General features: G+C 44.3%; 1 protein-coding gene across 1 annotated transcript in view; it reads right to left on the minus strand.

The window, feature by feature from the left end:
• TXNDC5 (thioredoxin domain containing 5) overlaps positions 1-4869 on the minus strand; it is a 27204-nt gene extending 22335 nt beyond the window's left edge. The window contains exon 1 of the mRNA XM_035124695.3: positions 4518-4869. Coding sequence (XP_034980586.2) covers positions 4518-4726 — 209 coding nt within the window. The 5' untranslated portion in view covers positions 4727-4869. The remainder of the gene's footprint in view (positions 1-4517) is intronic.
• Between the last annotated feature and the right edge of the window lie 7873 nt (positions 4870-12742).

A 12742-nucleotide genomic window follows, 5' to 3' on the forward strand; every position in this document is an offset into this window, starting at 1 on the left:
TGAGATCATCTGCATGTGGTTTAGAATCTCCATTTCCAACCACACTTATCGTCTTAACAGAAAGCCGGGAGCTGGGCTTTGGTCCGATTTCATGTTTCAGTTGATGATTTCCAAACCATGTTCTGGGGAAACACTGAGGTTCCTTGGAAGCTTATTGGTAGTTTCAATAATGGCCGGAAATTTTCTCTAAAAGATTTCTCATCTCCTGTTACTGATGGGGTGCCACCAAGGAAGTGTACTGGATACAATCTCAGTTCACGCGAGTTAACAGTGATGTGAAATGAGTATGTAGCCCTAGAACATCCCAGAAACCTCAGCATATTGGAGGAATTCCATGAGAGAGACACAGCAGTTTTCCTGCACACAACTTGATATGATGGAAAGGACTCCCAAAATGTGCAAAGTCTGAAACTACTGTATCTAGCAACTAATGTGCGTCAAACACTTCTTATTACTACTACTACTATTAATAATAATAATAAATTACTTTTGACAAACACTCAGCAGAGTTTTAAGCATTTGTTCTGACATTAGTTAGTTGTTCAAAGAGATAAAGAGTGTGTCTAAAGCAGCTCTTTGGATCCCAAACATAATAATGCTGCTTTGAATAAGAAGATTGCATTATAACAGCAAACAGTGTGACTGTTGCAGAAAATAGAATCGTCAAGTTGATGTGAAGTTCAATCAAGACCATCACTGGACAAGAAGCATCAGGTATACTCTGTAAGACCTCCCAATGTAGTGTGGGAAAGGCACTTTTCTTTAACCTCACATTATGTGTCACCTTGACCCTAATCCAGGATATCTATAAGGGGTTAGGAGCTCAAGCAGACCAATTCCATCTCCCTCCATTTTCTTCTATTTTTTAAACTGATACTGTCAACATTCCACATGCCCTAGAAGTCAAAATTGAGCTGCTTTAGGGCTTCCTAACGTTTCTTTTTATTTTACAAGGTAGTATCCATTTTCAAAGACTTCCCTCAAGTGTGCAGAAATCATCCCTTTTTTTATAGGTGGCCTGTTTTACTTCCACACTAATTGGTGCAAGAGCAGACCACACAAGTCTGGCATTACTGTATTGTGCATTAGAGCAGTGTTTCCCAACCTTGTGCCTCCAGATGTTTTCGGACTACAATTCCCATCATTCCTGACCACTGGTCTTGCTAGCTAGGGATGATGGGAATTGTAGTCTCAAAACATCTGGAGGCACAAGGTTGGGAAACACTGCATTAGAGCAGTGTTTCTCAACCAGTGTGCCTCCAGATGTTTTGGGACTACAACTCCCATCATTCCTGACCACTGGTCTTGCTAGCTAGGGATGATGGGAGTTGTAGTCCCAAAACATCTGGAGGCACACTGGTTGAGAAACACTGCATTAGAGAGATGTATGGTCCACGCATTCCTTTCCTAGGATCCCTTTGTCCCCTTCAGAGCAATTTCGCAAAGGCCAAAACTCACATTATGATTTACCCTCTTAGCAAGCTAGCTTGAATGAATTGATTAATTATGGTCACAGACCAGAAATAGCAAGCTGGCTTTGTCCCAGTAGCAATAATCACAAATATTCACCATGTGCCACATGAGAACCTCCGTTTTAATACTCTGTGTTCCCAGAAGCATCTTGGAAAAAGAGGGAAGACCATGAACTCAATGATTGGGGTGGGAGGGTGAGTATGTGTTTCACATAATGACTATCTGCAAATGCTACAACCGGTACGAGATCACTTGCACACATAGGGAAATTCCACCCCACCGCCACCAAGTGTCCCTCTGGCTACCACAAGGCATGTGTGGAGAAAGACCAGGTGTTGCTGAACTCAAACTCCTAGCATCCTTGACCACTGGCTATGCTAGATGGGGCTGATAGGACTTGGGAGTCCAACAACTCCCTGGTTTCCCATGTTAAAGGGGACATTTCCCTATGATGAAGGTGGGGAAACCCAGATTGCACATCTCATGGCAGAAGAAATGCTCAAGGTGCTGCCTTTGTAACAATGAGCTGTATATATGAAGACACCCACAGAAGACGCCTATTTGTATTGCAGAAAGAGGAATTGAAAACCTCTCGATCCTTTAACTCAGCATGGGCTAATGTTTCATGTTAGGAGTTTTCCCCATTTTCCTTTCTAGCTATAAATTCACATTTGAAGTGGGGACACACAGGAGACCCTGGAGACACGCTGGATACTACTGGAGCTAAAGGGGGCAACCTGACTAGGCCATTGCTAGCTACTTGAAAATTGCCCCCACGTACCCCAAGTGGTGACTCAGCTCCTGATTGCAGCGCAATTCCTACTAGGAGTCTACCCCTTTAAAAATAAAATTTTAAAGTCAGTTCAGTGCTGATTTGAACACTTCTCAATTATTAAGATGGTTGGGTGACGCCAGAAGTCTCCTGCTTTGCCTTGCCAAGAGCTCTGCACAGATCAACACTTCCTATATTAACATCTCAGAGCAAGATTATCTGTGCATATAGACTCTATCTCAGAAGGAACTCCTTCTATTTACCTTTTTCTTTGCCCTGAGGCACAGACCTAGGAAAGATGTCAATTCTTAATTAGCTGTTTGCATTTACTGCAGAAGCCTCAGCTGCCTTAAGAGAAAATAGCCTGGAAACCACTTTTGCATGGGCTTTATTGGAGGACTATGCAACACTGCTTATGGATTTTCAGTGAGTAAAAAAATGGCATTTTATTAATGACAGAGCTGGTCTGAGACCTGCCAGTAAAACAAGTTATGGCCTGAGTTCTAGTAAACCTAGGCTCAAATTAAAGGAGGGGAGGAGAGGGGAAAGAGGTTAACATGCTATGTCCTGCTGTTTAGTTTAGATTCCACTTGGAGGGGGGGGTTTGCTTTGTCTTTGGTCAGTTAGGACCTGTGAATGGGATCCAGCAATGACAGACTTGTCTGCAACAATAGAAATGGTTTTTCTATGGGTCCTTTGTATGCTATGAAAATTTGAACAAAAGAAGTATATCAAATTTTTTTAAAGGCACAAATACTTCCCTCCATTAGTTTTCCCTTTACTGTCTATTTAATGTTAGGCCAGATACATATTTTTTCAAGTTTCTTTTTTAAGACACTTGAAAAATAGCAAAGCTTTTTTTTAAAAAAAATAATGATGTGCTGGTAGGCAAACTACTAAACCTTTCTGTAGGCTAGCAATTGTGAACTAATCTGCAACCCTGAAGTTGCAGGATTTTTCTAATCACAGAAGTTGTCTCTGCAATCTTCTGCGTCCTCCACTCCAGAATGTACACTGCTCACATGCAGAGCTCATTTGTCTGCGCAGTTACCTGACTTCTGTGCTGGCCATTTCATGAACACACCTGCACTTAAAATGCACGTACAGATAAGTGATGAACTACTTCGGGTATTACTGCCAGCAATCGATCCAACATAACTTGCTCCCATGAACTTTTTCATTTAGCCCTGCCCACCTCGTCCCAACATCCTGTTCTTACCAACCAGATGCCCATGGGAAGCCCAAAAGCAAGACCTGAGCGCCGATAGCCCTCTCCTGACTTGCCCATCCACCCCAACGACCCACTTTCAGAGGTACACTGCCTCAAGACAGTGCAGGTACCATCATGGCTAGTATTTATACCCTGCCTGGTCCCATGGGTGAAGCGTGGCTTACGGTAATGCCATTAAACTCTCTCTGGGGACAGAGGGTAAAAGTCACAAGTGGGGGCAGGTTGCAGCAGCTACTTCTGCAGGGAAAGAAAACCTCCTTGCGGGTTTTCTGCCCCTGAGGTGGTAGAGCACCTGCTCTCTCCCCAACCGCACCCAGGAATAATAATAGGGCGCAGAGGCAGCACAGCTAGATTAACAGAACCATAGGACTGTAGAGTTGGAAGGGGTACCCAGGGGGTCATCTAGTCCAACCCGGTGCCATGCAGGAAGATGCAGCTGTTCCCAAAAAAGGGGCTGCTGCTGCGAGATCCCGCCAACTTCTACGCAAATACCCAAGGCTTCGTGGAGACTGTTTAAAGACCCCTTTACAGGCTAAACTTAGAATATCGTTGAAAAGTGCTTTTAATTCAGTAATAAAACTTAAAAGATGAAACCAATATATGAGATAGATGCATAACATGCAAAGCAAGTTATGTCAAGCCTTTATTTGTTGTAATTATTTGTCGTTTGGTGGGTCAATTATTAATGGAATGTAATTAATGAAATAGTGATGTTTATTTTTGTATTTTTGTAACTATTTGTTTTATTACTGTGGAATTTTCAAAAGAAAGCATTTGTAAAAATAAAAATAAAAAATAAGTTGCATTACTGAAATAAATGCACTTTTCGACGACATTCTAATTTTCCGAGTTTCACCTGTGGTCGCGTGTGCGTATTTGTGGAGGCACCGGGTGGAGGATGGAGGAGGAGGAGCCTCCTCCGCCGCCCCCCCCCAGCCTCCTGGACCCCCCCCCCCAGCCACCCTGCCACGTCAGCGGGAGGAGCAGACCTGGGCGCGCGCCCACCCCCTTCCCTTTCCCCAGGCCGCCGCCGCCGCTCACCACGGGGCGAAGAACATGACGAAGTGCGGCGCGCTCTGGGCGCCATGGCGCAGCATCTCGGCGCTGTAGAGATGCCGCGCGTGGGGGTCCGCTTCGCCGCCCGCCTCCGTCCCCTCGGCCCAAGCGGGGCCCGCGCCTAAGGAGAGGCAGCCGAGCAGCAGCAGGGCCAGGCAGGCCGTGGAGTGGTGGTGGGGGGAGGAGGTGGCCATGGCGGCGGTGCAAACGGAAAGAGAAAGAGAGCGAGGAAAGAAGGAAGGAAGGAAGAAAGAAGCCGGCCCGGGCCACGTCTCCCCTCCCGGCCAACCCCGCCTGCTCCTGCTGCTGCTGCTGCTGCTGCTGCTGCTGCGAGGGCGGCGTCTCCTCAGCCTCCGCCCCCGTTCCGCCTGCCTCGGAGGAGTCAAAGGGCGACGGGGAGGGGCCGGCAGGGAAAGGGCGGCGACGCCGAAGCGCGCTTCTTTTTCCGTCGCGGCTCGGTGCAAAGTTGCGCCTGTGAGGAAGCTACCCGTTAAGTTTCGAAAGAAGCGGTTCGGGGACTCAAGGGAGCGGAGGAGGAGGAGGAGGAAGAGACCCCCCTCTCAGGGCCGCTGCTGTTGGCCAGCCAGCGCGTGGGGCGTGGTCGCCTTAAGCACGTGCGCATCCCGCTCTGAGGTCTGTAATGAGGAGTGGCGCTCTTAAGGAACTACCATAGCGGTGCCTTTTCACAACGCAATTCGACATGCCTAGACCGCACGGAGTAGTTTGTGTGGGGGATTGTTCCCAGGCATAGGAGCCAACTTGAATAAAATATTGAAGGGGGTGTGCGCGAGATTTGCAATTGTTGCAAGGTGCGTTTCCTCCCAACGCTGAAGAACCTAAACACTCGCATCCAGTACTGGAAGCAGAGCTGAACCTGAGCCACGTGCCTGTGAATAGCGATAGTGGGATTCACACAGAGTGCTATTGCTCGCAGAATTCCCACATTCATATGGTTGCCTACTATGAGAACAGGACGTTGGAGTAGATGGCCCTTTGTCTGATCCAGCAGGGTTCTTATGTTCTTAAGAACGAATTAAATAGCTTTGCTCTTGTATTATTCTTCCATTCCTAGTTTGTTGACACAAGAGGACCTAGCCATGTCATAAAGGCTTTGCACAGCTAATCACTATGTTAACAAAGATATACCGGTAAATTTGGGGAGTACCATACGTAGAATGTAAGTTTAGGACGAATTAGAATGGGACCTAGTGGACACGGGTGTTCCGGTGTCTATCCTACCTAAAAGCTGAGCTGGGCTTTCATGACACTCATCTAGCCTGTTTTATAGCTAAGGATAAGATAGCGAGGCAAATCCTGTAACCAGAGCTGACTCTGTAAGAGAAATGCACCAGTTAGTTGAATCAAGAAAACCGCTATTTGCCACAGGCCTAACTTTGACACGGGACCCAGGTGGCACTGTGGGTTAAACCACAGTCTAGGGCTTGCTGATCAGAAGGTCAGTGGTTCGAATCCCTGCAACGGAGTGAGCTCCCGTTGCTCGGTCCCAGCTCCTGCCCACCTAGCAGTTTGAAAGCACATCAAAGTGCAAGTAGATAAATAGGGACCGCTCCAGCGGGAAGGTAAACAGTGTTTCCGTGTGCTGCTCTGGTTCGCTAGAAGCAGCTTAGTCATGCTGGCCACATGACCCGGAAGCTGTCTGTGGACAAACGCCGGCTCCCTCGGCCTCTAGAGCGAGATGAGCCCTGGACCTGTTGGTCAGGGGCCCTAACTTTGACACACGCACACACACAACAAACACTACCAATGTTAATGTAACATTTGTTAGCTGATGTATAACAAGCCACTTGAATGAACAATTTCAATTGAGAATTTGCTATTAACTTGTCCTACAATTCAGAGAGTCTTCAAAAGGACACAGATTCTCCAAGTCTCCCAAATATAGTGGAGTGTTTTATTTTGACAGCTGTCCTTTGACTGAAATGCTGGTCTCTCCAGAGAGATAATGTGATGTAATTTTCATGACAGCCCAATTGTCATTGGTTAGGAAGGATATTATAATCTCAGTGGAGAGGGAAAAAGTGATTCTGCCATCTGTAAGCGTCTATCCCAATTACTTCAATGATTTGTACCTCTCATGTAGGGCTGGGAATGGAAACTTCTACAAGCTGTTGAATAAAATGACATAATTTTGCCACCCACAAAACATTATGCAGTATGACAGTTTAAGAGATGGTAAGAGCAGACAGAAAGTACAATCTCATAACAAGTGGATACTTTTTTGCTTCCCTGCCCCACTCCAGAAGTGTTTTTACGAACAATCATAGGAATGGCTAGGTCAATCTGCTTTGTACCCCTACTCTACTTTTTGCCCTTGACTCAGTGTGTGTTTGGCTGGAGATACTGCCTCCGCTATTGCTGTCTAGCCAAACCTTGAACTTCAGGAGCTCATTCCTATAGCTTCTATAACCATGCCCCCAAAGGGAGTCCAAAGATGTTGGCAGGTGTGTTGGTTTATTATTATACACAAAGGTACCAAAGAGCAGCTTGAAACAAACTTTATTAGGATCAGTCCTGTTTCCTAAAACTAATTCCACTGAAAGCCTTGTTAGCATTTCATTCACAGAGCAAGAAGGCTCTGATCTGGCATTCCTGCAGATTATGTCCATCATTCTTGCACTGAAAAAAGACCCAAAGCTCCCTGGCCCTGCATGACCCCCCCACACACACACACACTCTGCTGCATCTCAGCCATCTAAAGAGTAACCTGACCCCCTAGTCTAGTCTAGTGCTTCCAATGCTTGAAACTCTCCCAGAATGTGCCATCTTTCCCCCTTCTTTAAAACCCCTCCTCAAAACACTCAATTCCTGTGAAGTCTACCACTCAACTGAAACAAAGCTGTGTTAAGTATTGACAATTGCATTTGCTCTATCCATCCTATTTACCCAAGCTTCTCCTTCCCCATCCTTTGAATTTAGCTGGTCAGCTCCCAGAGGCAGGGCTGTGTGTATTTCAGTTATGTTGTCCTGGCAGAGTGGCTCATATCCTACTTGGCTTTCTATAGGCACCAGGTTGGTCACACTGAGAACAGAATGCTGGACTCAACAAATGTTTGGTTTGATCCAGCAAAGCTCTTCTTATGTAAGTACTGTGTACTATTGATGGATTGCATCATCATCACCACCACCACCCTCTCAAGTCTTCAACAATCCAGTAAACCAGGTGAGCTTACAAGAACAGCTGCATGGTGACAGGCACCCCATATTCTTTCCCCACTTGGTTCCTGTCAGCCATGTACATAGATGGGCAAGGGAGCAAGGGAGTTTTGTGCATTTTAACTCTGTGCTGGAACAGCCCAGTTCCCTAAAAAAAAGAAACACTGCGTACTAATTCTACTTTGCACACAGCACCTGCAACTTCCACAAATCTATTATTAGATATTAACCGGTAGATTCCTGACCACCCTGACTGCAGTTTCAGAGAACAGTTTCAGCAGTTACTTCCCTTCACTGGCTGCTTGGGCAGAACTGGCTCAAGGTGCTGTTCTGTTGGTTTTCTATCTTGAAAGTTGAGATCATCTCTCATTGAACCAACTTTGAGGAAGTGTAAAGCAAATGAAAAGATGCTGCTAGGTTACTTTTGTAACTTTTTGAGATATGATCATCTCTGCTCTAGCCATTTTTTCTTAAGCTAGAGGTTGCTGACAGTCAACGGAACTCTTTTGTTTTCTTTTGCATTAGTGGTTTGTCCTATGAAAACTATGAAACAGATCTATTCACTCTGCTTGGAACACAGGTATTGGTGGATTATCCCAGGCTTCTCTGTAACATAGGATATGTTCGGCAAAGTTTTGAGGCCATGACTTTAGCACTTCAATCAATTGACTTCTGGGCTTATCCAGCCTCCACTTAGCTAGCGCAGACATTAGCCATCAATTGACCGACCCTCCATTAATTTGTCTTATCCCTTTTTTAAAACCATCTCAGTCAATGGTTATCATCACATTTTTGTGGCGGCGAATTCCATAAATGATGTTGTGTATGAAGAAGTCCTCTCTCTTATCTGTCCTGAAACTACTGCCTTCCAGCTCCCTTGGGTGACCACAAGTTACAGTATTACGGGAACGGGATGAAAAACCTCCATCTACTCTCCACATAATTGGATAAATCTATATCATATTCTCCATGAATTGTCCTTTTCTAGGCTAAAACCCTTTAGCCTTTTCATGTAGGGAATGTGCACCAACCCCCTTCATCACTTTGTTGTTTTCAAATGTCACTTTTCTATGACATCTTTTCTGAGATGGGCTAACCAAAAAATGCACACGGTGTTTCAAATGCATCCACAGAATAGGTTTGTATAAGGGCATTACAGCACTGGAATTTTTATTTCTGATTCTCAATAATCCCTAGCAAGGAATTTGCCATTTTTACAGATGCCACACACACTTGACGGTTCCATTAAGCTATTAACTGAGGGCCAGATTCCATTAAGTAAATGTGCTTGCAGGAGAGCCAGCTTAATGAGTTCTGCTGGGCTATTGCACAGATGGAAGAGTGGGTAGGTCATTTTCTTTCGGAAACAGCTTGGTCCCATGAATCCCGTGGATCAGTCGCTGCACGGTGCTGTGCTGGGGTGAGGATGCAGCAGCAGAGCTGGAAGCTTTACTCTCTTTATGAGAAATCTCTGGTGCACTGGCTCCCGGTGGAGTACAGGATCAGGTTTAAGGTGCTGGTTTTGACCTTTAAAGCCCTATGCGGCTTGGGACCCTTGTACCTACAGGACCGCCTCTCCTGGTATGCCCCGCGGAGGACTTTAAGGTCCACAAACAACAATATTCTGGCGATCCCGAGCCATAAGGTGGCTAGATTGGCCTCAACTAGGGCCAGGGCCTTTTCAGTATTGGCCCCAACTTGGTGGAACGCTCTCTCACAGGAGACCAGGACCCTGCGGGATTTGTCATTTTCCACAGGGCCTGCAAGACAGAGCTGTTCCACCTGGCCTTTGGGTTGGATTCAGTCTGACCCTTGTGTTTTCCTCCCTCATGGTTTGGGTTTATGGACTACTTAAAATGAGGCTGCATTTTAAATTTAATATTGTATTTTAATCTGTATTTTAATTAATTGTTTTTTTCTTTTATGTGTTATTGTAATTTAATTGGTGTTAGCCGCCCTGAGCCCAGTTTTGACTAGGGAGGGCAGGGTATAAATAAAATAATAATAATAATAATAATAATAATAATAATAATAATAATAATAATAATATTTTCCTTTAGTGGGCCTAAAGCTTGCAATAGAAGAAAACGAATTTTCTGTGTCATAGGTACGTTGCTGCTGCTACTGTTAAGAAAACAGCAACACACTTGTTGCGGTTCTCTCCCATTAAAAACATAGGGTCATACGAAGACTGCTGTTGGACCAGGCCAAATCCCTATCTAGCCCAGCATTCTGTTTCCACAGTGGCCAACAAGATGTCTATGTGGGATGTTTGCACTGGCATCCGCATTGCCTGTTGGTCCGCTGCCAAGAAAACGCAGCACTAGAAGGCCCTTAGTTACCAGCAAAATGTCCAGGAGTGGAAGCTGTACTAACCCATTAAGCTCATATAAAGGCCCCCAGACAGTTGGAAGGCCACGCTGGGAACTAGTTGAGAGCCTGGGAAATATCTGAATGAAGAACAGGGGAAGGTAGAAATACTCTGCTGCTTCCTAGTCCTAAAGTGGCTGGGCGGCCGATAGCTTTGCTCTAGATTGGAATTCTGATACTGGTTCCTGAATATATGCAGTTGACTTGCAATGTAATCGTATGCATGTCTACTCAGACGTGAGTCCTGCTGAGTTCAGGATTGAAGTCCTAAGGGCTCTTATGTCAAACACCTAAACTGAAGATAACGTTGGTAGTATACATACTACCACTTAACAAAATAGCACATTCTCTTGCACAGTTCTTGTCATTAAAATTAATGGGAGCTGTACAATAACAAGTGTCCTCTTCGCAGCAGTGGAAGACAAACTGTAAAAGCAGACATTTGATCTGATTAGCCTTTAGAGGAAGAAAGAAAATTGGTCTGTAAAATAAATAAAATAATCCAAGGACTGTATAGTGTTACTTCAGCCTTGTGAATGAAATGCATATTTGTGACATTTAGCCCTTTCATAGTTCTTAATCATTTTAAATCCAAGTACTTTGACTTAACAGGATTGCTGATTGCACAGTAAGCCACAATTTGCTATAAATAACAGGAGGTGAGTTCCAGGATCAGCTCGTTCAAAGTGATTAAGTATTTGGAGTGTAATGTCTGTGGTGGGCAAAAACGCTTGTTATAAATCTACTAAATGTACCAACAAAATAATAAATTTACTGAAGTGACAGCTTTAAACCCCAAACCTGCCTTGGTATTCAGAAAACACACAATTGGAACAATGAGATCATATGAAAGGATTCTTTAACATTAGCAGATGGTGCTTAATTTAAAATATTTGTATGCTGTTTTTTTAGGGGAAACCCTCTCAAGGCATCTTCCAGCATGTACAATCACATCCAGAGTGACAAATCATTTCAATCTGAGGGCCACATCCCCACATGGTCTTCATGGTCTTCATGTCAAGGGTGGGGGGGGGAGGCAAAAAATTGACAGGGCAACAAAAGTGTCTCTTTAACTTTTTGCACAGGCTACTATTTCCAAGACACAGAAAAGTAAGAGTTTCCCATATACGTACTTTCTTTACACTTTTCCTTCTTTCATCCAAGCAGGCAAGAGACATTGCCATGGACACTGTGGAGCTAGGCAAAAACACTTGTGTGCATAGCAGGGTTCGTGATGAGTGTAGCCTGAGGAGGAATCGTTCTGAGGGCCAGAGAAGCCTGGAGGACCACATATAATCAATAATCAATGTAAAACCACAGCAATAAAGTTAATATATAACCAGTTACACTAATATAACCAATTGTACTAATCGCAAATGACATTGAGTTTAGTAAGAACAATAAACTCAGATATATAAAATAGCATCAAATATACAACAAACCCAAATCATCTTTATTTCAGCTAAGTATGTTTTAACCATTAAGCAGATTTAAGCTCTGTCCTGCTTGGCGAGGTCAGGTTGACACAGGACATCGACATCCATCAATGGGACAGAGGTCATGACCCCAACAGCACTGCCAGATCCCAACCAGCACAAGGTAGCATGTCAGTCAGTACCCTGGAGAGCTCACTGGCTAAGACTCACACAGGAAGAGCTGTTGCTTCAGCAAGATGCTGAAACCTTCTGAGCTTCTATGAAGGCTGGTTGACCTGATCCTCCGATTGGCCCTGCTCTCTCTGTTCTTTTAAAGGGCCAGTGCCCTATTCTGTAACTGCTGATTCCTATGGCATGGCTGCATGTATTGGAGGGATGTCCTCTGAGCTGGACAAGTCTAGAGTTGTGTGTGGAGAAACTCTCTTACCAAAGATGGTAAAATTTACATTAGTCGCCTAATTTTGCCTCCGGCCCCATCCACCACACCTTGGAAAGTTGCCTAGAAGGGAATGTGGTCCCCCAGGGTAAAAGAGGTACCCTGCCCCTGTTATAAAAGGTGAAAAGTGGGAATATGCATCTTCTAATTCTGAATATGTTAACAAGGACTCTGCACCACAGTACAATTGACTATTGATGGTTGTGTTTTCTGGTGCTGAGAGCAATGCACGCTGGAAAATATATGACTGCTTTTGTGACAATTACTGAATATAGAAAAAACATTGTGGAACACATAGTGATAAACTATGTGTTTTATCTGCCATCCTATTATGCTGCTTTGTTCTTCCACTTGTGGTGCCTCTTTTAGCATTACACCATAAGTTATTGTGGAAAGAGGCTACATGTTTTCCACCTGTAATTTGAAAGTGCCTCGCACACAAAAATAAGTGACAATAATACTGTGAGACACCCCAGGGATTAAAAAAACAACAACCCCATCACAGTAGATCTGAAGACAACAACATCGTTTTCAATATTAGACACAGCCATTCAAAACTCAGAGGACTGCAGAGCAGGTCTCTGCCAAGACAGTAATAACCCATAAACAATCGGATGGTTTTTCCCAGACCACCAATCCACTAACATTATTTTTTTTTTTTTACTACTAGTCTAAATTTATTTTTTTCATTTATACCCCATCGCTCTTGCTACAATATGGCAGCTCAAAATAGCTTGTAAAAAGGAATAAAATTTCAAAAGCAAACATTTGTAAACTAAATTAAAGCAAACCTA

This window comes from Zootoca vivipara, chromosome 8 (genome assembly GCF_965207765.1).
Source record: "Zootoca vivipara chromosome 8, rZooViv2.hap1.1, whole genome shotgun sequence".
Classification (NCBI taxonomy): Eukaryota; Metazoa; Chordata; class Lepidosauria; order Squamata; family Lacertidae; genus Zootoca; species Zootoca vivipara.